This window comes from Oryx dammah, unplaced genomic scaffold, assembly GCF_014754425.2.
Source record: "Oryx dammah isolate SB20612 unplaced genomic scaffold, SCBI_Odam_1.1 HiC_scaffold_3, whole genome shotgun sequence".
Lineage (NCBI taxonomy): Eukaryota > Metazoa > Chordata > Mammalia > Artiodactyla > Bovidae > Oryx > Oryx dammah.
Window position 1 is genome coordinate 57,771,501 of NW_024070187.1, and position 26,777 is coordinate 57,798,277.

The window sequence follows — 26,777 nt, forward strand, 5'->3', positions numbered from 1 at the left end:
ATAAAATCAATCTGCATGCCCACTAACAAGGAAATAGTTTAATAAATTGCGTTTTACAGTTATGAAATATTATGCAACTCTTAAAAATCATTAATTTATATTTCCATGTATATCATTTTAGTGAGAAAAGCAAAATGCCAAAAATATGTACAATATAATCTCTTTTATAAAACAAAATAATAAAAACTATAATGTGTAAGTTTGGATATGAATTTATAAACATGGAGAAAGATGTGAAAGGCTATACACCAAGCTGTCAACATTGATTACCAGGAAGAATGAGTGGTGAAGATGGACAAAATAAGTGTCTCCGTGAAGAAAAGCATGCAGTGTGAGCCTGCTGACGTAGAAGGATGGGGCAGGGTGTTGTATATACATGCATACGTATGTATGTATGCAACTAAACCCATGATTATTACAGCAGTGGTTAAAAACTGCTGCTTCACCTTTGCCAACCGAAGATCCTGCTGTTGCTGGTGCTGCTGCTAAGTCACTTCAGTCGTGTCCGACTCTGTGTGACCCCATAGACAGCAGCCCACCAGGCTTCCCTGTCCCTGGGATTCTCCAGGCAAGAACACTGGAGTGGGTTGCCATTTCCCTCTCCAATGCATGAAAGTGAAAAGTGAAAGTGAAGTCGCTCAGTCGTGTCTGACTCTTCGCGACCCCATGGACTGCAGCCCGCCAGGCTCCTCCGTCCATGGGAGTTTCCAGGCAAGAGTACTGGAATGGGGCGCCATTGCCTTCTCCAACCGAAGATCCTAGTTTCCCTTTAATGAGAAAGCCTGTTTCAGGGGCTAATCTTGCACCTGCATCTCTAGCCTACTCAGAAGAGCTTCTCTACTTAACAGATATTTATTTAATGCATTTCTCAGTTCCTCTGTGAAAAGGGTCTTTGGCTCCTCTTGGGACTAGAGGCATGGTTCAGCATTTTAACATTCACCTCTTGGATTTCTTCTCTATCACATACTGAGAAATGTCTGCCACCTCAGTGGCCTTTAAAGTCCATTCTTGTGTTCAGGCTTCAACCAGTCAACCAAACAGCAAAACAATTAAAATTAGTTATTGGAGCTGGCACATTGTAAATGGACTCTCTGGTAAGTGTTCTCATATTGACAGATTGAATCCAATTTAAAATTTTATTTATATGTTATATTTATTAAGATAAATTATTTATTTGTAATGTTCATTTAATTATTTTCTCTGCCACAATAAATAGCCCTCTTAAAGATCTTTGTTATGTATCTTTCCACAACTTGTGGTGCCTTAAACATATACATGCTTGGTAAATATACTTATTTGTGTGAAGACAGTGATGGTAAGATCATCATGAACTACTGCAGTGGCCTTTCTTCATTGTGGGTCTGTACCAGTGGTGTTTCTTCATTGTGTGGGTCTGTACTTGCAGATATTTACCATCTCTGGCCTCTGCCCACTCAGTGCCCTCTTTTGTCATTCCAACAACTAAAAATCCACGCCCCCTACTTTCAGGGTGTGGGAGCAGAGGGGTTGGTACTACTCTTGTTGAGAACCACAAGGCTAGAGTAATTGGAGAAACCTTTCTAAGGGGCAGCAGTGCCAGTGATAAACCTTGAAGGATGAGTGAATTTCCAAAACTAGAGAAATTGGGAGACAAATTGTGGAAGACGAAGCACCATAATGTAGACTCTGAAGTGGTGTGTCCATGTTGGAAAATAGTTAGAAACAAAGTTGGATAGGTAGAGTGGAGTTAGAAGGTTGTGGATAGGAAGAGTCTGGCAGAGGTGAAGAAGAGGGAAAAGTATCATTTCATACTGTAATGCATGCTGCAAACTACTGCCAAATTAACTTTCTAAAAGCATTGCCCTATTCAGCAGTCCACTTAAGATTGCCTGCTAGCCTTTACACTTTGGCTCTGTGCTCAGGACATTTTATGTCATCTTATGCATGCAACTTTGTCTCTTATTACTCCTTAAAATTAATTAGGAATGTCTGGTTGGCTGATCAAACTGATAGCTCCCCCTCTTTCTTTGTCAGTATGCTCACTTCATGCTTTTATTGATACATTTCTTCCTTGATAAAACCTTTCATCATTTTGCCTACGCAACTTCTTCCCATTCTTAGAAGCCTTCTCCCTAATCAAACTGACCCATAGCACTCCACACCATGCTGATATCTCCTTTCTCTTTCTCACAGTATTTATGGTTTGTTGTACAATGTTTGGCATAGAATTGTATATGGCTTTTCATGCCTCATTCTTAGGTCTCTGAATAATTTTTATTCTTGTGTAAAGTTAAGGTATATGCCTCACAATATTTTGTAAGCCTTCAAAGCAGCTTTTTTTTTTTTGGTCATTTGAAAGATATTGGGCATCCTGAAAGCTCAAATTCTGTATTTGTACGTTTGTAGGTAACAAAATGTTAATACTGCAGCATTATAGTGTTTCTTATATTTAAGTTGTCATTTTTTGTTTCAGTAACTCAGTTTAATTATTTTTGAGCGTAAGAACAAAGATGTGTATCGGTGTCCCCCACAATGCTTGGTAGAGTGTCTTGCTCACAGTTACCATTCAGTATTTTAAAATTTGATTGTATTTGATAGATTTTTATTTGCTTTATCAATGTGCCTTAGCTATAACCATGTTCAGACCATTTGTTTTGTCAACAACAGAGGGTACCGTTAGGGTATTTGTACACCCAAGAAAGAATCCTATCCCAGTCCTAGGTTATCTTTCTTGAGCCACATTTTCCTTTTGCTAAGTCGTGTCATAGAAATTTGTCTACTGTACTAAATCAGAATGGCTCAGTCATAATTATAGAGCCATACTGACCTCAGGTTATTCATTTAAAAAAGAGTAAGTACTGTCGTATTTTGATCCTTTGTAGTTTCCAAACTTTTCCTCTCTTCAGTCTTCTCGATATTCTTTGCTCAAATGAAATCCTACCCAGTATCGTACTATATTAATGAAACACCCTCCTTTTCTTAAGGAAGAAAACAGAAGAGGAGAGCAGTAAACGGGAGCCCCACCTTTGTATTTCTCCTCCTTTCTCACCCCCATCCAGAGTACAGCTTCAACATCACTATAACTAATCTGATTTAAAAATGCTTTCTAAAAAAGTGATTGTGAAATTCATTTAGGAACTTAGTATAAAAATAGAAATATTTTAGGTTTACAGTGATTTTTAAGTACAAAGGAAAATGCTTTGGAATACATTTCTTGTTTCAGCAATAAAAGAGTTAACGTACTAAGCAGCAGAGACAGACACTGCAACGGGATAGTGCTTTCTGTCTCTGTCATTTGTGGTTTAAGAAAAGGGGGTGGTGTTCTGCATTTAAAAGGACTTTAATGAATGCTGTCAGTGTTTGTGAGAGCTAATGGTCAGTAAGGGAAAGGAGAGCAGGGGAAAGTCTAGCTGCTTCAGGATAGGTGGATGAGAGTTTGCTCTGATTGAACGGAATGTTCCACCGTGTTTCCTCTTTTTTTCATTGTCCTTTGTTCTTTATGATCTGATATATTGGTATAAAAGTAAATGTAGATATATATGTGAATGTGATTTATTTTCCTTTCAATTTGTTTATTGTGTACAGCAGGGCATATACTTCTCTTGTCTGGTTGGATGCACAAATCTGTGTGCAGTGCTTTTTGCCCGTTGCCTAGACGATCACTTGGTTTCTCTGAGGATGTCTGGTTCTCGTAAAGAGTTTGATGTGAAGCAGATTTTGAAAATCAGATGGAGGTGGTTTAGCCATCAAGCATCATCTCCTAATTCTACAGTTGACAGCCAGCAGGGAGAATTTTGGAATCGAGGACAGACTGGAGCAAACGGTGGGAGAAAGTTTTTAGATCCATGTAGCCTGCAGTTGCCTTTGGCTTCAATTGGTTACCGAAGGTCCAGCCAACTGGATTTTCAGAATTCACCTTCTTGGCCAATGGCATCCACCTCTGAAGTCCCTGCATTTGAGTTTACAGCAGAAGATTGTGGCGGTGCACATTGGCTGGATAGACCAGAAGTGGATGATGGCACTAGTGAAGAAGAAAATGAATCTGATTCCAGTTCATGCAGGTTGATTATTTTTTTTACTGTTAGAAATGGGGTGTGGGGGGATATTCTCTGTACTGTTTAAAATAATTTAGTATTATTGTTTAAAATCTATGATTATACATATATATGCCTCTACATAAATACACATATATATTGGTATGTATATGTGGTACTTTTACTGGGATTTTTAAATGTTTTAATATTGATTTTAATTCTGGAAAATTATAAAGACAAATAGCTTTCATTTTTAAATATCTTGTGTTCCATATATAGATCTGGCTCTGCCTTGAAAATAATATATGGTAGCAGTTTAATGCATCATGCCTTGTAGTTTGCTTCATTCATGTACCTTCTATAGTCTTATAGCAAAACTGTAGGAGACATTTCTGTAGTACAGAAAATTTTATGACATTTCAGTTTGCAACAGATTATAGTCATTTTTAAATTTTAGTGAAAGTGAAAGGTTTTACCAGGAGATGCACATGGTAGTTGCCAGTAATTTTTATTTACACTGTTGTGGTTGTCAATAATATTTTTCTTATGGTTATTTCTCTTTGTCCTATGTTGCAGCCCTCTTGACTAATAGAGAATACAGTAGCACATCTCTTTCTAAGATGACAGCTACTAATTCCTGTTAGCTTCACTTCACTGAAAATTGTGCTAATTAGGGAAATGAAGGACATTCCTTCAGGAAAGTATAAGGGAACATCGAGGAGCTAGATGTGGTCAGCTGGTAAAAAGGGGGCAAAAAGAAGGGGAAATGAGTTTGAAAATTAAAAATTGGTTAAATTCATATGACTTTATCCATTTTCACCCATGGAGCCAGGCTTTACTTTTGAAATGAATTTTCTTCTTAATCAGTTTAAACTACTATCACATCTTAAGAAATAAGTTAGAGCCTGAAAGTCACCCTTCTGATTCATCTTCACTCAAAAATATTTAAAGGCTTATTTTTCTAGATTAATTACTAGATCCTTTTTCTTTTAAAATTTCTCTGCAGCTTTTGATAACACTTGTAATTTGTATGTTGGTTATTATTAATATAGGCATCATAAGAGATGGAGACAAAATGAGTTCATATATTCAAGTATCTCTTACTTGGGGATATTTACCACCTTCTCTTCAAATCTTCAGAATATGGAATTCTGAACTGTGGTGTTGGAATAGTAACAAATATAGACCAGTCATCTATGCTCATTTGTGTAATGGAGAGAGGGGAATATCTTTACATAGGTAACTAGTATATTTAATTTTAAAAATTTTAATTAGTTCATGATTTAGCATTAAGAGAATAGAAGCCACTGATAATTTTCATATGGAGATCATTTGAATTAATATGGTTTCATTGTTTTGTGTTTTCTTTGGATACTTGTTGCCATAAAAGGAGTGATTTATTTAGTAAAAGGTTCAGGGTTTACCATTTTTGTGAGAAACCAAAGAGTAATCAATCATCTTTGCATTTGAAAATCAATATAATGTATCAAAAATATTTTAACAAAATTAGAGGAAAAAAAGGGTTCAGTCATTTACCAGCATGTTATAAAAATCTTAACATGTGTCTACTACTTGGAGAGATTATACATATGTGAGGGAGTATAAAATTTATATACATGTATATAATCTTACATTACACACTCCTGGGTCACTGTAATTTACTTCCTTACAGGAAAGGTAGTTTGCAAAGCTAATGATTACCGAAATTAAGTTACTCTATTCTTTAGTATCCACATTAAAATGTCATCTTGATGGGACAGTCATTATGACAGAAAAAGATTGCTTTTTTTTTTGGACTGAGATTGCTGTGTGCATAGTTCAAGAATATATAATTGATGTTTTTATTTGTAGGAGTTATAAAAATCAGAAAATTATATTTTCTAAAATTTAAAATGAATGTAGTTGTTTTTTTAAAAAAAATGCTAATAGAGGAGATTGAGAAATAGTAAGGGAATAAACAGTTGACATCTGCAGTGACCAAACTCTTTCTAAAATACTATTTCAAAAATAAAATGTGCTTAAAGAAAATGTCTTCGATTTTTAGATATGAGAGGAAATGTGTCAAAGAAATTTAATATTCTTGGTGGCTTAAAATTTCTATCCCAACATCTTACTGCAAAAAAAGTGAAAATCATTTTAGACTTTAGAAATGTCATTTGTGTGTGTACTTTTACTTTTCCATTTTTTTTCCAGATTAAATGTATCAGTTTTCATACCCTTCTTCAATCCTCCAGCTCTAAGTCTTTGATCTTCATCATGAGGATACATTTATTTGCCTCCAGCTTTTTGATTAAGTGGGCAATCTCTCTAGGTGGTTGCCCTTCTACTGTAAACAAATCAAAAACTATCACTGTTAATGTCAAAAGAAGCTACACTGACATTCATCAAATTTTGTATATAACTTGGGAATAGTTCTTTTCCTTATATACTATCTGTAATAAAATATATAGCAAACATTTTATTTCAGTATACCATAGACTGACATGACATGATAGGGGAATTCATATGATATATGTTTCATCAGTTGTATTCAAACCTGCCTGACTCTTCAATTTATGGTAATTTCTGCTGTCTCACATCTCAGTGATTTAAAAGTTTCTTATCTTTTAACTTTGACTTGTGTCTGTAGCTTAGCCACTTTTTCTTCAATGTTGTTACTTTGTTATTAAAATACAAACTTTGATTTTTACATCTGGAGGAATTTTAGGCCCTGAGTAACAGAATTGTGACCTTTGTGTGAGCAGTAGGTTTCTATGACTGTAACTCAAGATGAATTTTCACCAGGGCCAGTCAGGTTTACATGATAACTCATCATGGGACCATAACATAAACACAAGTTTACACTGTATTTGATTGGCCAACTTTGAAATTATGGTATTTTTACATAGTGAAGAAATTTTCATTATTTCAACCTTGTTTATAAAGTTAAACATTTTTTATTTCAGATTATTTTTTAATTTATTTAAAATAGTAGTATTTAAAATACTACTGTATTTTATAAATATCCCAATAAAGTAATAGCTAATACTGACTGGGTATTTAATGTCTGTGAGACACTGTTCTAAGCATTTTAGTACTGTGTTACATCATTTAGTCTTCACAGATTTCTGAGTTAGATTGTCACTATTGTCATTCTAACTGTAGAGATGAGGCCAGTGAGTGAGGCATGGAAAGGTTAAGTAACTTGCTCAAAAATAGTAAAATGAAGCTGCATTTTTAAAAAACTAAAGTTTATATTTTTATAATACTTTCAGATTTACAGGAAAACTACAGAGATAATGTAGTGAGTTCCTATATATCCCACACCCAGTTTTCCCTATTATTTCCCTAACAGTTATTAACATGTTAGAACATGGTGTATCCATTACTGTGAACCAATATGATACATTGTTATTAACTAAAGACCATACTTTATTCAGATTCCCTTAATGTCTAAATACCTAAAGTTCTTTTTCTGTTACAGGATCCCACCTAGGATACTGATTACATTTAATCATCATATATCCTTAGGCTCCTCTAGGCTGTGACAGTTTCTCTGACTTCCCTTGTTTTTGATGACCTTGGCAGTTTGGGGAGTAGTGGTTAGGTATTTTACAGAATGTCTTACTCAGTTGGGATTTGTCTGATACTTTTCTCATGATTAAACTGGGGTTATAAGTTTTAGGGAGGAAGACTGCAAAGGTAAAGTGCCATTTTCATCACACCCAAATCAATGATAGATATCAATCTGACTTAACATTGTTAATATTGACCTTGGTCTCTTGGAAATAGCTGCATTTTGAATCCAAACCATTAACATGTAAATTTCATAGACAAATACCAGTAGAAAGTTCTCTGTGACTTTTCATTTAATCACTGAGTTCGCTTTGGATTAACATAATAGTTACAGATTCATGCTAACCAGTTTTACCTTCTCTCCTCAACTAATTTTCTCAGCGTGGTTCTTGAAACAAGCCACCTCTGACTGACTTACAGGTATAATCTCTTGACAGCCATTTACCCACAGTCATCTGATCCACTGTATTCATTGCTTGCTATTCTGTTTCAGCAGATATCCATGAACTCTTCTGTTCCTGGTCTGTTGATTTGCCTTTCTTTGATTCATCCTGAAGACATTTAGGCCCTTCTCTCCCAGCAAGGGGTTATCTTCATAATATAGCATTTCTCAAGTGCTGTCCCTTTTTTCTTGACCCTTTTTTTTCTCATTAGATGAAGCATTCTTTATTTAATAGAAGTCTAGATTAGGACAGATCTTAATAGGAGCATAAATTTTAAACCCAAGAATTTATGTCGAATTAATTGAAAGTAGTTAGTAGTGTCTCTTTCTGTTGTTGACCCTTTTTAATATTATGTTTTTATGTCAAACATCTTCTTTGAGCCAGTCTATTAATTCTGATTCATTTTAAAATTAAAATCTTACACATCTCCACATGAAAAAAACCTTTGCTTCCAGAGATGGCAAAGAAGTTCTACTATATTTTACCTATATCAAGAAAGGATGTATTGCAATGTCCTCCTCACACATAAGCCCAAGTCATATCATGGATACCCTTGACATAAGCTATAGAACCTTTCCCCAGAAAACCCTCTGTATGTGTGTGTCTATATGTGCATGTATGTACACACACATATGTTAAATTTTTCATACAGGGTTCAGTTCAGTTCAGTCGCTCAGTCGTGACTGACTCTTTGCGACCCCATGGACTGCAGCACGCCAGGCCTCCCTGTCCATCACCAACTCCCGGAGTTTACCCAAACTCATCTCCATTTAGTCCGTGATGCCATCCAACCATCTCATTCTCTGTTGTCCCCTTCTCCTCCTGCCCTCAATCCCTCCCAGCATCAGGGTCTTTTCCAATGAGTCAGGTCTTCGCATCAGGTGGCCAAAGTATTGGAGTTTCAGCTTCAACATCAGTCCTTCCAATGAACACCCAGGACTGATTTCCTTTAAGATGGACAGGTTGGATCTCCTTGTAGTCCAAGGGACTCTGAAGAGTCTTCTCCAACACCACAGTTCAAAAGCATCAATTCTTCGGTGCTCAGCTTTCTTTATAGTCCAACTCTCACATCCATACATGACTACTGGAAAAACCATAGCCTTGACTAAACAGACTTTTGTTGGCAAAGTAATGTCTCTGCTTCATAAATCCCCTAAAGCCTATCTTTACATTGTATCAATCAGTGTTCTTTAGTTTTAAGCAACTGAAACTGACTGGCTGGTTTAAACAGAATGGAAATTTATTGGAATCATTAGTTCCCAAAAAGAATTAGCTTAGCAAAACAGCTGATGGGTTCTAGAGTTGCACAACTGACCTTTGTAAGTCCAAATTTTTAAGGCAGAGGAAACTTTTATGACACTTAACTGCTTATATGTTCATCCATTTGTAAATAGACAAGTTTTACATTTTTAGAATTAGATAAATTAGGCATGAAAAACAGTGATACAGACATACACACAATCACTCATATGCACAAAGCTGTATAATTTAGCCATTTAATTTTAGGGAGTATGTTAGTAGAGAATAGGCTAAGATGATAAGAGATTCAGAAATATAGTGTCTCAAATAAAATAGAAGTTTATTTCTCTGTCATCTCACAAATGGGCAAATGGCTCAGGGCAGACAGGTAGCTCTGCTACCCAAGTTCCCTCAGAGACCTAGGTTCCTTCAATACTCTTTCTCCATCCCATAGGGCGTTATTCTTTCTTTATGGTCAAAGCTTCCTAAGCTCCCCCTCCGCATTCTAGCCTGTGGGATTGAGCAAGGAAAGAGCAGGGAGGTCATTAAGCTATTAACACAAATTACAGACATCAGTTCTGCGCATGTGCCATTGTTGAAAACCTAGTCACATGGCCACAGTGAGTAGCAAAGGAAGTTCAGATGTGGTATCTGCCTGGGTAGCCGTGTGTCCAGGTAAAACTCACTACTGTGGTGGATGTGAAGAATGATTTGGGGGTCATGATCAACAGGGTACAAGAGGTGAAGACAGCTGGATAGGTGTCTCTTCAGAATCCTTTTGATTTAATTTTTGATGAGTTTTTTTCAATATTGTTTATTATTATTTTTTTTTACCATTAGACATTAGCAGATAGAGATAAGCAGAAATAAAAAAAGAAAAATCACTAATTACCCTACCACCTTGAAATAATAACTGTTAACAATTTGAGGAAGTGTTCTTCCAGTATAGTTTATACTAGTATAGAATAAAAATATGTTTTTAGAATAAAAACTGAATTTCATTGTGCATACTGTTTTGCAACATTTTTGCCTTGACGTACTCCTTTCCCTATTTGGAACCAGTCTGTTGTTCCATGTCCAGTTCTAACTGTTGCTTCCTGACCTGCATACAGATTTCTCAGGAGGCAGGTCAGGTGGTCTGGTATTCTCATCTTTTGAAGAATTTTCCACAGCTTGTTGTGATCCACACAGTCAAAGGCTTTGAAATAGTCAATAAAGCAGAAGTAACATGTTTTTCTGGAACTCTCTTGCTTTTTCAATGATCCAACAGATGTTGGCAATTTGATCTCTGGTTCCTCTGCCTTTTCTAAAACCAGCTTGAACATCTGGATGTTCACGGTTCACAAACTGTTGAAGCCTGGCTTGGAGAATTTTGAGCATTACTTAGCTAGCGTGTGAGAAAAGTGCAATTGTGCGGTAGTTTGAACATTCTTTGGCGTTGCCTTTCTTTGGAATTGGAATGAAAACTGACCTTTTCCAGTCCTGTGGCTCCTGCTGAGTTTTCCAAATTTGCTGGCATATTGAGTGCAGCACTTTCACGGCATCATCTTTTAGGATTTGAAATAGCTCAACTGGAATTCCATCACCTCCACTAGCTTTGTTTGTAGTGGTGCTTCCTAAAGCCCACTTGACTTCACATTCCAGGATGTCTGGCTCTAGGTGAGTGATCACACCATTGTGATTATCTGGATCATGAAGATCTTTTTTGTACAGTTCTTCTGTGTATTCTTGCCATCTCTTCTTAGTATCTTCTGCTTCTGTTAGATCCATACCATCTCTGTCCTTTATTGTGCTCATCTTTGCATGAAATATTCCCTTGGTATCTCTAATTTTCTTGAAGAGATCTCTAGTCTTTCCCATTCTATTGTTTTCCTCTATTTCTTTGCACTGATCATTGAGGAATACTTATCTCTCCTTGCTATTCTTTGGAACTCTGCATTCAAATGGGTATATCTTTCCTTTTCTCTTTTGCTTTTTGGTTCTCTTCTTTTCACAGCTGTTTGTAAGACCTCTTCAGAGAACCATTTTGCTTTTTTGCATTTCTTTGTCTTGGAGATGATCTTAATCCCTGTCTCCTGTACAATGTCACGAAACTAAAACTTTGTCTGTAGTTCTTCAGGCACTCTGTCTTATCAGATCTAATCCCTTGAATCTATTTCTCACTTCCACTGTATAATCATAAGGGATTTGATTTAGATCATACCTTAATGGACTAGTGGTTTTCCCTACTTTCTTCTATTTAAGTCTGAATTTGGCAATAAGGAGTTCATGATCCGAGCCATGTCAGCTCCCGGTCTTGTTTTTGCTGACTGTATCGAGCTTCTCCATGTTTGTCTGCAAAGAACGTAATCAGTCTGATTTCGGTATTGACCATCTGGTGATGTCCATGTGTAGAGTCTTCTCGTGTTGTTGGAAGAGTGTGTTTGCTATGACCAGGGCGTTCTCTTGGCAAAACTCTATTAGCCTTTGCCCTGCTTCATTCTGTTCTCCAAGGCCAAATTTGCCTGTCACTCCAGGTGTTTCTTGACTTCCTACTTTTGCATTCCAGTCCCCTATAATGAAAAAGACATCTTTTTTGAGTGTTAGTTCTAGAAGGTCTTGTAGGTCTTCATAGAACTGTTCAACTTCAGCTTCTTCAGCATTAGTGGTTGGGGCATCGACTTGGATTACTGTGATATTGAATGGTTTGCCTTGGAAATGAACAGAGATCATTCTGTCGTTTTTGAGATTGCATCCAAGTACTGCATTTTGGACTCTCTTGTTGACTATGATGGCTACTCCATTTCTTCCAAGATCATGGCATCTGGTCCCATCACTTCATGGGAAATAGATGGGGAAACAGTGACAGATTTTATTCTTGGGGGCTCACAAATCACTGCAGATGGTGACTGCAGCCATGAAATTAAAAAACACTTGCCCTTTGGAAGAAAAGTTATGACCAACCTAGACAGCATATTAAAAAGCAGAGATATTATTTTGCCAACAATGGTCCGTCTAGACAAAGCTATGGTTTTTTTTCAGTAGTCATGTATGGATGTGAGAGTTGGACTAGAAAGAAAGCTGAGTGCCAAAGAACTGATGCTTTTGAACTGTGGTGTTGGAAAAGACTCTTGAGAGTCCCTTGGACTTCAGGGAGATCCAGCCAGTCCATCCTAAAGGAGATCAGTCCTGAGTGTTTGGAAGGAGTGATGTTGAAGCTGAAACTCCAATACTTTGACCACCAGATGTGAAGAACTGACTCATTGGAAAAGATCCTGATGCTGGGAAAGATTGAAAGCAGGAGGAGAAGGGGACGATAATGAATGAGTTGGTTGGATGGCATCACCGACTCAACGATCATGAGTTTGAGTAGGCTCTGGCAGTTGGTGATGGACAGGGAGGCCTGGCGTGCTACAGTCCATGGGGTCTGCTACAGTCCAAAGAGTCAGACATGACTGAGCTACTGAACTGAACTGAGCTGAAACATAAAATTAGGGGCTTTCCAGATGGCTCAGTGGTAAAGAATCCGCCTGCCAAGCTGGAGATGTGGGTTTGATCCATGAGTTGGAAAAATCCCTTGGAGAAGGAAATGGCAACGAACTCCAGTATTCTTGCCTGGGAAATCCCATGGGGTCACAAAGAGTCAGACACAACTTACTGACTAAACAACAACAAACATAAAAAGTAGGTCACAAAAGGCAGAAACCCAACTCAAACTGACAAGCAAAAAACTAAAGTTTTTGATTCACAGAGGTAAATAAAAGCTCAAGTTTAGATATGATGAATTCAAATACTCAAATAAGGCCAGAAATCCTTTTTTCCCTCCCTTTCTAGATTCTCTTTTCCTCTGTGATGGCATTTCCTTATGCAGGCTATCTGGGTGGTAGCAAAAATCCGCTAGCAGCTCCAAGCCTACGTTTTATCAGCTTAGCCTCCTCAGTGGAAAGAGAGTGACTCTTTTCCAAGAGCATCAACAAGCATCTTGAAACTGTCTCTGGCCTTGTTTGGCTCTCACATCCACCCAACTGATCGTGATTGCCAGAAGATATGACACTCCTATTGGCCAGGCCTTGGTCCCTTGCTCACCTCTGCTCAGTGGGAGGAGTCACCTCTGCCCAATCCCTGAGAGCTGAGGTAGGGAATGTGTGGTTTCCCAAAAGGGAGAAATGGATCTGTCACCGTAAAAAAGAATCCTGGATAGGCAAAGGCAATATCCAATAAAACAACCTGCTATGGCATTAAATGTTCTTCTGTATCTTTTTAAATAGCTGAATCATTCTATGCACAGACAAAACTTGTGGTTATTTAACCAATATTTTCTGATCGGAAACAACCTGTGATAACCCTCTCTCCCCTACACCTCCTAGCTAGATCTCTGCATACAGATGACTATTTCCTCTAGATAAAGCCCCAAGAGTGTGCACATTTTTGGGGATTTTTGATCTGTATTCTCAAAGTCATTTCAGGAACATCAAGTGTGTCCATACTCAGTCGCTTCAGTCACGTCCGACTCTTTGTGACCCCATGAACTGTAGCCCCACCAGGCTTCTCCATCCATGGGATTTTCAAGGCAAGAACACTGGAGTGGGTTGCCATGCTTTTCTCCAGGGGATCTTCCCAACCCAAGGATCGAACCTGCGTCTCCTATGGCTCCTAAATTGCAGGTGGATTCTTTACCCACTGAAACACCTGGCAAGCCCTTCAGGGGTGTTAACTATTTTAATTCTCAGCAGCCTTGCATGAGGGTGCCCACTGGCTCTTCTCCTTCACACTGATTATTGTTTTAGACATTTTGATTCTTATATAAACAACATTTAACTCTTCCCTACAGATATTCTGGCCACAGGACCAGCAGCGAACGCCTTAAATTCAAAAATATTTCTCTTGAGAAGGGAAGAGGTGAAGGTCTTTTTCTTTGCCTCTTGTCATTTCTCTGTATGCACCTTGCCTTGTCCTCACCTTAAAAGAGATGACTCCAATTCCTCTTCCTTGTTACTCATCTAAACTCCAAGTTACTCATCTAAACTCTTAGAATTTCAGTAATCAGATCTCACCTGTTACTTGTTGCCTTTCCAGACACTAGCCCATGCTGATCTTTCCTTTCTTTGTATTCTGATACCAATTGGGAATGTACAAGATAATTTGTTGGAGGGATGGTACAATACGGATAATTGGAATGTATTTATTTACATTTTATCTTTTAAATCTCTATTTTTTGTTTTATAATATAAATAATTGTATGATATATGTATATCTTTTATAAAGTCAAATGTCTATATATTGGGGCATATGCTTAAAAGTATACTATAAAGGATATGCATAAAATTCTTTTAGAGACTGCTAGCCTATACTAAGAAACTTACATTCTTATTTTACATTTGTGACTTTGAATATGTGCGAAAGATGCCAAAAGATTCATGATACAGTCATTTGCACATTGGCAAAGGCATGAATTCTGAATGCCAAAAGCTGAGGCAGGTGGCTAGGAGTAAATCACTTACCTAGGGAGTGAGCCAGACAGACCATGAATAGAGTTTCAATGCAGCTTTGTTTTCTACTCAGAATCATATAGTGTATAATCCTTAGGAAGTGATTCTTAAAACTTCTTTTGAAAAAATTACTCCATTAAGAAAGCCTAATGCAGATACTTCCCTCGTGGTCCACTGACAAAGACTCAGAGCTCTCAATACAGGGGGCCCAGGTTCCATCCCTGGTCAGGGAACTAGATCCCACATGCCACAACTAAAATTCCTGCATGCTACAGCTAAGACCCAGCATAGCAAATAAATAAATACAAAAAAAAAAAAAAAGCCTAATGCAAGTTCTGGTGATGAAAGTGAAGAAATCTAAATAATTTGTAATAAAGAGGTAGTTTTGGCTGTAGTGCATACTGTGTGTGTGCACACATGTGAAATCTGAAGAATTGCAAGTGATTATTCTTGCTATTTACTTTTTTTCTACTTCATAAAACTCAGCTCCTCAAATTCCAAGTCCCTTCACTGAAAAAAAAAATCATATCTTCTTTGCATCCCCACAGTTTTAATAACTGGTGCAGTGCTTTATCTTACATAGTTGGTGGCTTGATTTGTTTGATACTTGCCGCTTTTCTATGTTTAGGCATTTTTCTGACTTACAAATTGATTGCCTACTGCAGAGGAACAGTAAGGTAGAAATTAAATGTTTCCCTGTGACCTGGAAATATGCAGCAATATAGAGTTCATATTCTATATTGAATGTCTGTTATAAAAGATTTGAATGATCTCATGATGCAGTTCTTTGAAATATGACTTACCATCTTAGTAACATCAAAGAAATAAAACTAAGTGGAAATGTTAGATATTTTCCTCTGTTACCATGCAGAGATCAAGTAGAATCACAGACAGATGTGTTTTAAATACTCCATAAATAGCCTATTCCCAGATGTTTATATTATGGGTTAGGATGTCTACTGGGCGTGTTAAGTCAGTTCAGTCACTCAATCGTGTCTGACTGGCGTACTGCAGCACGCCAGGCTTCCCTGGTCATCACCAACTCCCGGAGCCTACTCAAACTCCTGTCCATCGCATCAGTGATGCCATCCAATCATCTCATCCTCTGTCCTCCCTTTTTCCTCCCACGTTCAGTTTTTCCCAGCATTAGGGTCTTTTCCAGTGAGTCGATTCTTCACATCAGGTGGCCAGAGTATTGGAGTTTCAGCTTCAGCATCAGTTTCAGCATTCCTTCCAATGAATATTCAAGACTGATTTCCTTTAGGATTGACTGGTTGGATCTCCTTGCAGTCCAAGGGACTCTCAAGAGTCTTCTCCAACATCACAGTTCAAAAGCATCAATTCTTCAGCACTCAGCTTTCTTTAAAGGTCATTTTTAATCAGGAATTAGGAAATTTAGTTATAAAAATTAGTAATGCTAGGGATCATTTTTTAGGAAGACAACCAAAGGAACAACAATGTGTAAGACAAAAGACTGAGATTACAGGTCTTTCCATTGGTCTTTGAAAAGCGAGGCTCTGCTATAGGAGTTGATTTACCTTGATTGTATATTTATTCTGTGCTAGGGCTATGCATTCATTACTTCATTTAATAATCTTCCCATGAAAGATCCTCTAAAAGTATTATGTATTACTTATCTGTATTGCTGTTGGAAGTAAGACTTAGAGAAGTTAAATACTTGTCCAGATAACATGGTGACAGAGTCAAATCAGCACTATGCAATAGAAAGCAATTTCTGCAATGACAGAAACGTTGTATATCTGCACTGTCCAAGCATGCAGCCACTAGCCCCATGGGGCTACTTGAGCATTTGAAATATGATTGGTTCAACTAAATAAGTGAATTTTTATTTTAATTAAAATAGCCATATGGGGCTAGTAGCTACTGTATTGGATAGCACAGCTCTAGAACCTTCCTAAAATACTCTTAATCATACACCATACCTCTCCAGTTCACACCTTGAAACCAAAGCACATAATAGGAAAAAAACGGTAATAGTAACAATACTGACACTATAAACTACACAGACCCACAGTATTAAAAACATTTGATTAGCCAGAGATAGAGATGTTATCTCTACACATAGAAACCTGAGACTCCTTTTCTCTTATACCTAGCTAAGGGGCAGTAACACAGTAGTAGACTTTTGTCTAAGATCTTTAATTCTAGTGTCATCTTGTTAAATTATCCTCATTCATTTTGTACTATCATTCTCCCTTCAAACCTTTAGTCTTTGCACTCACTGATGCTTCGGGCAGAGGTTAGCAAAAATTTCCATTCCTTTGTGAGTGGTTTGACCAACATTCTGAATGCCTTCAGGTCCTGGCTTTGTATCTAGCTGCCTGTATGTCCTTTGTTGATCGCTTTGTGCTGTTCTGGGCCTCAAAATGTTCTCATCTGCAGAGTAAGGGGGTTGAATTAAATGACCACATAGGTTCTTTCTAGATACAAAGATTCCGTATATAATGGTTCTAATGACTAGGGTTCTATAGTTGTATGGATATGCAGTAAATTCTTTTTTAAGTAAATTCTTAGATTATCAACATTGTATGTACAAAACCCCAAATTTCCTTGAACAAGAAGTGTTGCAAAGCTGTGCAGCTTTTCACGTGTGATTAGCTCTGTTCCTACCTCTTTCATGTTCCTTTTGTGAATGGATGGCTTCAGTCTTCCACAGACACAAATCAGAAGCCTGTACTTCTTTTGATCCTTCATCTGAAGCTGTGGGAATGATTGCTATACCCAGAAATCTCTGATTTAATTGTTGCATTGAAATAACATGTTCAACACATCATTGAAATGGCATGTTTAACACATGATAGCAAATAAAGCCTTGAAAGCAAATTAAATTAAAAATGTTATTTTAGAAGCACAAATAGTTGTTTGTTAATGTGTATGTATTTAAACAATTTTAATGTTTTACCATTATGCTCATTTTGAAAATAACAAGTATTCTATTAAGTTCTACTAGTTCATTTAAAATATTCAAAGAAATTCAGTTTACACGTTTGAAGTATCTATATCAGTGTTTTGAATCTGTACATTCATCACATGCTGACTTGTATAATGTATGCATCTCTTCTCTGAAGTCTATCGGTGGCCTTTAATCCACGATGTGTTAGGATCACCTGTAGGGCTTTGAAAAATACAATGTTCAGGTCTCACTTCAAACCTGCTGAATCAGTCGTAAGGAATGAGACCTTGAGCACGAAAACTGAAATGCTTTCCAGGTTATCCTGATTCATGTCTCAGATTGAAGAACTAAACACCTTGAAAGTTCTTGACAAGAAAAGAGATGGCCCCTTTATTAATTGGACTTATACCAACATAAAAGCTAGCCTGTAATAACTTAGTGATGTTAGTATTATAATGGAGAAGGCATTGGCACCCCACTCCAGTACTCTTGCCTGGAAAATCCCATGGACAGAGGAGCCTGGTGGGCTGCAGTCCATGGGGTCATGAAGAGTTGGACACGACTGAGCAACTTCACTTTCACTTTTCACTTTGATGCATTGGAGAAGGAAATAGCAACCCACTCCAGTGTTCTTGCCTGGAGAATCCCAGGGACGGGGGAGTCTGGTGGGCTGCCGTCTGCGGGGTCGCACAGAGTTGGACACGACTGAAGCGACTTAGCAGCAGCAGTATTATAAAGTTTTGTTCTTTCAGAATTAAACATTAACGTGTGTTTTGATGATGGCAATTCATCACTCAGAAAACACCCAGCTAATTCATTGTCCAGTCATTACTGAGAATTTATTATAAAGTCTGAGAAATGTGATGCAAAATATAGGAGCACCCCCGCAACTTTACTTCATGTGTTCTTATTCTTGAAAGAATTTGGGCTTATAAAATCAGATGTTCAGAGACTTCCCTGGCAGTCCAGTGGTTAAGATTCCACACTTCCACTGCAGGGGGATCAGAACTAAGACCCTGCATGCCATGCTGTACTGTCACACATACACACACAAAATTAGGTATTCTAGTCTTCCCTCATCCTTAGATCACTAGTCCTCATAATCATTTGTCAGTATTTTGACAATAGAAAACTACATTTTATTGAGAAATGTTTTAAATCTTCAAGTTGGTATTCATCAAAGTCAACTATTTGATTTTGCTTATATTACATTTTACCCTAGATTTTAAAATAGTTTCTAATTCTCATTTATTTATATAGGCAACATACAGTTATATAATACTTCATATGTTTTTATACTAATGATCTTAAATGTAAAGTTGAGTATTGTATACTAGGTTTCCCAAGTCATTATACCAATAATATTCATAATGTGCAATAAATACTTTCTAGATAATCTATATTTTGCTTCTATTATCATTATTCACAGTTACCCTCTAAGAACATTGTTTAGGACCCATATTTGTATGGCATTGAAACTGCAATGAGCTGGGAGGCTTTAGGTAGAGATACTTATTATTCATGGCCCTGCTAACTTTCAAAACTGATACATCTGAATCAACATGAGAATTCTTACCAGTAGAATCTGTATATATAATCCTTGTTATAAACACTTGTGTATATTTTGCCTCTTCCTCCATGTAAGTCCTCGGTCCTCATGGTTAGAGAAAGAAAGAATGGGAGATACACACCTGCTCTTGGCCACTTTAGCTGGGAAGTGACACAGTTCATTTCCGCTATAAGACCACACCCATATGCAAGAAAGGCTGGGAAATGCAGTCTAGCTATATTCTCAGGAGAAAAAGGGTTTTGGTGAACACACAGATTTCTCTGCAACGGCCCTATTTCTGCCATGATCAAACTCTCTGACTTTTGGCAAAGCAGTTAATCTCCTTGGCTTCAATTCCCTTTATTATAAAAGAGTCAAAGACTTTGATAAGGTTATTAGATATTTATTTTAAGAAAGTTCTCAAGATATAGCGAGGCTTGATTCAACAACGCATTTATCAGAATCATAATATCCTTAAAAGTAGATCTTATGAGAAATGAGAACTAAGTTATGGCCCAGTTGGTGGTTTTGTGGTTAACTGCATAACCATGGGATGTTGATTACTTGATTCAGGTAATCTTGGAGAAGTGATTTTAGGGGGACGGAGGAAAGGGGTGGATTTAGGATTTTATTCTTAGTCTCAACCTTTTCACTTTTTCCATCAAGAAATCATGAAAATATTGAACTCATCATACTCTTCACATAATTTGGAAATTTCAAATAATTTTTAGATACTATCTAAAATTTTTGGATTAGACCATCAAATTCTTTTAATTTGTAATCTAAGTTATAGGTTACCCAGGCTTTTGAAGACTGACCAGAAAATCAAATGAATTATTTACAATACTGTGTTTATGATCATATATTTTGTATTGTAAACAGTTGTCTTACAAATGAACTGTGAAACGTAACCCATTTTTAAATAAATGATGCCTTGGATTTATATCTGCAAAATAGTTTAATTGTTTTCCTGCCTTCAAAAAGTGATCTCTTATACCCTTAAATATAATGTTGGAACTATGGCTGTCAGTATGAATATAGTTTGGCACTTCTTCAGCAGAGATGTCATATTGACCAGAGAAGAGACCTCAAGGACAGTCAAAGAATATGTGTTATATAGCTGTTAGCTAGAAGGTACCACATTTACTCACAATGTTTGTAAGAAACACAGATGATTTGATCTATCATTGATTTTAAAAGGCAAAAATGATAGATGATTACACATTAATATTGACTGGTATTATTACTTCTGTTACATTTGAAGGCTTTAAAAGGACTTAATAGGAAAGATATTTTTAATGTGTTCATAATGTTTCAAAACATGTGTTCTCTTTCTTTTCAGGACTTCCAATAGTAATCAGACATTATCATCCTCCCATACTATGGAGCCATGTTCATCAGATGAATTCTTCCAAGCCCTTAATCATGCTGAACAAACATTCAAAAAGATGGAAAACTATTTGAGACACAAACAGTTATGTGATGTAATTTTAGTTGCTGGTGATCGCAGAATTCCAGCTCACAGGTAATTGTTTTCTAAATTTCTATATGTGTGAAATACTTCCTTGATCATTTAGTAATGTATGTTGAGAAAACTTGTTCTAATTGATTATTCAGTGGAGTGTTTTGGTAAAGGAGTATATTTCATGGACTTTCTGCAAAGAAAACTGCATATGAAATTATTACACACTGCGTGCTCAGTTGCTATAGTTGTGTCTGACTCTTTGTGAGCATGCAGTGTGTAATAATTTGGTATAGTTTTCCACTACTATTTAAGTTGCACCCCACCTAATTTTATCTGTTGTATAACTTTTGGTAAACTCAGTGGAAATTAAAGTGGTGATCATTTAGAAACAAACTGGTAGAATGAAGTGGCAAAACTGTTGAGTTTTAAAATAGCCAACTCTATCCCACCTTCTTGGAGTAGGAAATGGCAACCCACTCCAGTATTCTTGCCTGGAAATTCCATAGACAGAGGGTCCTGTCAGCTACAGTTTTGGGGGCTGCAAAGAGTTGAACATGGCTGAGCGACTGAGCACATCCCAACTTCTGTTTGCTGACCTCCAGAAAATATGAAAGGCAGTAGTGCTAGGGAATAAACGCATTTAACAGTAATGAGGTATTACTTTTTGTTGTAAGAAAAGGAAATGGAAACTGTTTAATAAAGAACAATTTTTCTCCTAATAATTCCATATTTAATTGTTCAGTGTTAATTACCATTATGATCCCAGAGGCTTTTTTTTTTTTTAATACCTTTCAAAACTAATTAACACTGTGTCCCAAAAGTTTTGTTAAACCTTCTAAAGTGAAAGTAAAATTAGGAAGCATGGGCTTGGTCTTACAGTCTTTAATGCCTGAATCAGCATTCATTTATTGAGATGCCACTATCTGTTGTGACCAAAAGTCCATGTTGTGAGTGTGGGTTTATTAGAGATATTTCAACCAGAATTTCTAGAGGCATTTCAAAGTTCCTGTTTCCAAAACAGAACTCAATACCTTACCTGCAACACCTGTGTAAGACACCATCATCTCACTTAGATTACTCGTGCAAGAAACTCCTAACCCATCTCCCTGTTTTCACTCTTTTCCCTACATTCTGTTTTCTACGCAGCTGCCTGAGTGACCCAGTAAAGTGGTACTCAGATGTGGTCGCTCCTCTGATCAGACTTTCTAATGCTTCCTCATGTTGCAGCGTGAAACCCCATGTCTTCCCTGTGGCTTCTGTGACCTAGCTTGCCGTTACTTCTTTATCATGCTCCCCACCATCTTACTCACTCTGCTTCAGCCGCTCTGACCCCCTCGTTCCCTGCATGTGGTAGGGATGCCACTTCTGCCTTTTGATGTTTGCCATGGCTACTCTTCTGCCTGAATGCTGTTCCCAAACACCTGTATAACTAATTCCTGCACCTCCTTCAAATTTTATCTCAAGTGTCACCTTCCAGTGAGACCACCTATTTAAACCAACTCCCCATTTGCTCTTACCCTACATTTTTCCCCGTGGCACTTATCACTTCTTGCCATAATTTAAAATTTACTCCTGCTGTGTATTATTGTCTTCTTGTAGACTATGACTCCATAAAAGAAGGGATCTTTTGTCTAGTTTTCACACCACTATATCTCAAAGTATCTAGATCTCTTTGCAACCACATGGACTATATCCCACCAGGTTCCTCTGTTCATGGATTCTCCTAACAAGAATACTGGAGTGGGTAGCCATTCCTTCTCCAAGAGATCTTTCCGACCCAAGGATCAAACCTGAATCTCCAGCATCTCCAGCATTGGCAGGCGGGTTCTTTACCACTAGTGCCACCACTTAAAATCTATTTTTGCATATATGTGACTATCAATAATTTGGACAGAGACATACCTATTATATAATAATGTATTATTATAAAAAGATACAAAATATACTTTTGTATTGTGGTAACAAAGATACTATAATTCTATAACAAAATATAAACATTATAGTATACTCTAATAATTTAAAAATCATAAAAGTTAAAGATAACCTGCTAAAACCAGTGTCAGATGTCTCCCATGTATTTACTACTTATATAATTAAAAAAAAAAAACACCTTAGGTTGTTTTAAAAAATGATAAGCTAAAGAACCTTTATATTTTTTCCTGCATTTTATATATCATTAGTTTAAATAATATTACAGCTTTTTTTCAAGATGATAAAAAGGGATATTTGAGTAGTGAATGAGTAAATCATTTACATCAGCAGAAAACTTTCAGTAATAGGAATGTATTATTCAAAGGAAGAGACTAGAAGGTAGGGAGCTTGAGCTTACCATGTACACACTGCTGTATTTAAAATGGATAACCAACAAGGGCCTACTGTATAGCACATGGAGCTCTGCTAGACTTTATGTGGCAGCCTGGATGGGAGGGGAGTTCAGGGGAGAATGGATACATGTATATGTATGGCTGAGTCCCTTTGCTATCTGAAAACTGCACAGTGTTGTTAATCAGCTATACTCCGATACAAAATTAAAAGTTAAAAAAGACACAAAAGGAAAAAACAAAGGAAGAGACTAGAGCATAAAGCAATTTATCAAACTTAAAATGCATTTCTTAGTGCCAAACACTTTCTATGGGTAACAAAGGTTTTTAAACAATAGAAGAAAGAGAAGGAAAGAAAGCCAGGTGTTTACTACTGAACATCAGTTCTGATGTCGTCACTGATTTTTTTCTTCTAATGTGCTCTTAGATTGGTGCTCTCCTCTGTCTCAGATTATTTTGCTGCCATGTTTACTAGTGATGTCAGGGAAGCAAGACAAGAAGAAATAAAAATGGAAGGTGTAGAACCAAATTCCCTATGGTCCTTGATTCAATACGCATATACAGGTAATAAATCTGAAAATACAATGAATTTAAAACCTCTTAGATGTAAGTTGTATTATTAGATTTCAGATTTCTGACTTTAATAAGCCTACCACAGTTAATAGTTCTGCTGTTATAATCACCACCCTTGGTGGTACCTCTGTAGATAAAATCTCTATATTAGAACCTTTAAAGTGGTTATTATAATTAAGCTTTTGAATGATATTTTTACATGTTAATGTAATAATTTGATGAATTATACAATGTTTTTCAATTTTTGCATTATTACTAATCATTCTTTGAAAATTCTGGAAACAAGCTATTCATTTTTTATTTTAGTAGAAGTCACAAAGCACTAGTAGCTTATTTTTCACATTTAGTCCTTTTTTTCTTTTTGGAATGTCTTAAATCATCTATATCTGGAATGCATGTCATGAGCGCTTAGAATTATTATTGTTTGCATCATTACCTTATAAACCAAAGTTAATATAGTTCCATAGTTAATGGAATTTCTTTTTATCATTAAGGCCGCCTGGAATTAAAAGAAGATAATATTGAGTGCCTGTTATCTACAGCTTGCCTTCTTCAGCTTTCACAGGTTGTAGAAGCATGCTGTAAGTTTTTAATGAAACAGCTTCACCCATCCAACTGTCTTGGAATCCGTTCTTTTGCTGATGCTCAAGGTTGTACAGATTTGCATAAAGTGGCTCACAATTATACCATGGTATGTATTTTTTAAAAAGCAGGAAGGCGTATGCGCTTGCCTTATTCTTTATTGTTGCAGGCTCGTCTGCACGTTGCTGTCTTCCCATGGCTCTGCTCTATGTCTTGAGGTTCAGGTTCGCTGTCTAGTGTGTCATATTGTCATTGATGTCTGAGGGAAAAACCCCAAGTAATATTTCTCCTGGATTTATAAGGCGGACCTTAAATTATCACAGCCACTAAGAAGCAGAGCAGTATTTTAGAACTGTTTCATTCAAGATTTTCAGTCTGCTACTTTAAAAAGCAGATTTCCCCTAGACAGTTTACCTTGTAGCATATGGATGAATTTCAGAAATTATCCCCTTACTCACTGATGGAAGTTGGTGATAGTGATAGTGTACTGGTGCAGTGCTAGTACAGAAGATACGAGGATGGAAGAGGGAGGGTATTTATTAAGGATAAATCTGACTATATGTAAGAAGTATGTTTAGCTACCTAGAAAGATGTTCCTATTGATTGTAGCAAATTCTGTGCTGAAAATAAATCACAGGGAGTTCTGATTCAGAAGGCTAGAGGATAATGGATACAAGTTGATCCAGGACAGCAAGAAAATCAGGGCATGTTGAGAGCATGCTGTTAGGACCAGCCTCCACCATCAAATAGTAGAAGGATTTGGGTAGCAGAGGTGTGTGGATTGTTAAGGAGTGACCATTTTGCCATGCAGGGGGTTTTCATACCTGGGTAGTGATTGAAGATTTTTGCTTTAAATGCTTCATTTGGGGCAGTAGATCTTCTGAGAGAGGAAAGAACATGAATATTTACATACACATATGTTATTATCCATGTTACTGATTTTGTCAACATTTAAGAGAGATATTTTTGTCTACCCTGTCTTCCATTCCCCATCCTTCCATTGAGTTGGTTCATATGTGAAGGGATTGACCAGTACTTTAGGAATCTTGCACTACAGAAATAGAAATTGGGGGAAAAATTACAAGAACAGATGTTTATAACTATTGGGAAGATTAATTCTACCTATTTCATAAGCTTAAGCAAGGATTAAGTGAGTTAATAGAAGTTCAGCACTTAAAATGGTGATTGGTACATAGTACCAATAAAACAGTGATTGATACACAGTATCAACTTGGTCATTAAATGACACCATCATCATCATTATTTAGATTTATTCTGTTCCACACAGGAGCAACCTATGTGAGTGAGCAAAAGCCCTCAGGCAAAAGCACAACTTTTATGGATATTATTCTCCCTGTCGTATAACTGTTAACTGGAAAATGTTTCTAGTTTATGATGTCAAACTTCTTCAAGTGAAAAAGATTGTGTGACAGGGCAGTACTGTACAGACCTAGCATGGTATTAAGTTAATGTCTTATAAATTAAGTCCTTTGAAATATTCCCTGCCTCCCACTCTAGTCTTTATCCTTCCTTGTAGATTTCTCATTTTAACTTTTACATCTCAAGTTCGAATGCTTTTTGGAATAAGATGCGCATAAGTGAAATAAAGCTGGATTTTTTTTCTTTGTAATCAGTTCATAATTTAAGTAATATCTCTTACCTACGAAGGAGTTTTATTCACATGCAAACATTTGTATGCGTTTAGGTCGTTCTTATTGTTTACAGTAGAGGCATAGTTGCTGCTTTAAGGCTTAGATATAAGTTAAATCTAAATTAGCCTGTGTTTATAAAGCTATATTTATAGCCAGTTAGTTGTGGTAGTTTTTTTCCTCAAGGCCATTATTTGACTTTATTCAGTTTCAACAGATACAAAAAATTGAATTCTAATAAAAAGTACTTTAGAGACAGATTGTGTGATTTGAATTGTTGCTATGGGAACTGAATGAAAATGTATAGCAAAATTCAATCTTCAATTTAAATAAATCTCTCAGTAACTTCGTTTGCTTAAAAACTATTCCAAAGGGGGAAAGAGCATAATGCTAGCAAGTGTTTGGTAGCATGATAGCTGTTTATATCATAAAATGGATTTAAAATATGAAGTAAGCACAGTGCCACAGAATGAAATCAATTGTCACAATTAGCAAATGGTGCATATACTTGGGATGTTCATTCATCCTGCATGAATACAGGTAGGAAGGGATGAGAAGTTTCTTCTTGTAATCCTGAAATATGGAAACTTTTGTTCTTGTTCTGACTGCCGCTGAACATGACCTGAAACACATCATTTAACCTCTATGAAAAAGTCTGAGACTGGCTATATCATTACAGATATTTAATATCGTTATGGAATAAATACAAACATTTGATTTTTGCAGTTTTAAATTTGGTTTCTTGACCTAGAAAAGCTATTTAAAACACTGAATTTTGCTAAAATACCTGCTTCAAAACCAAATTAATAAGTTTGAAAAGCACTTTGTGTTTAACCTTGAGTTCAGTAGTATCTCCATAAGGTGTTGAAAAACTCCATTTTCACTTAATACAGATTATACCAGAATGGAATGGGCATTGTTCTGAAATAGATATATCAACAAATAAACTATTAAATGAATATTTGTATAATCTTTTTCTCACTGATGAAATGCAGTTAATACCATT

At 36.6% G+C, this 26,777-nt stretch overlaps 1 protein-coding gene across 3 annotated transcripts in view; it reads left to right on the top strand.

Moving 5' to 3' along the window:
* Positions 1-26,777, top strand: part of KLHL5 (kelch like family member 5) — a 90,550-nt gene that overhangs the window by 23,146 nt on the left and 40,627 nt on the right. The window contains exons 1-5 of one of the 3 annotated variants that reach the window (XM_040238026.1): positions 1,147-4,040; positions 5,154-5,252; positions 20,524-20,706; positions 23,395-23,531; positions 24,035-24,231. In XM_040238026.1, coding sequence (XP_040093960.1) covers positions 3,658-4,040; positions 5,154-5,252; positions 20,524-20,706; positions 23,395-23,531; positions 24,035-24,231 — 999 coding nt within the window. In that variant the 5' untranslated portion in view covers positions 1,147-3,657. Of the gene's footprint in view, positions 1-1,146; positions 4,041-5,153; positions 5,253-20,523; positions 20,707-23,394; positions 23,532-24,034; positions 24,232-26,777 lie in introns of those variants that run through there. The other 2 variants (XM_040238027.1, XM_040238028.1) reach the window with 2 other exon arrangements.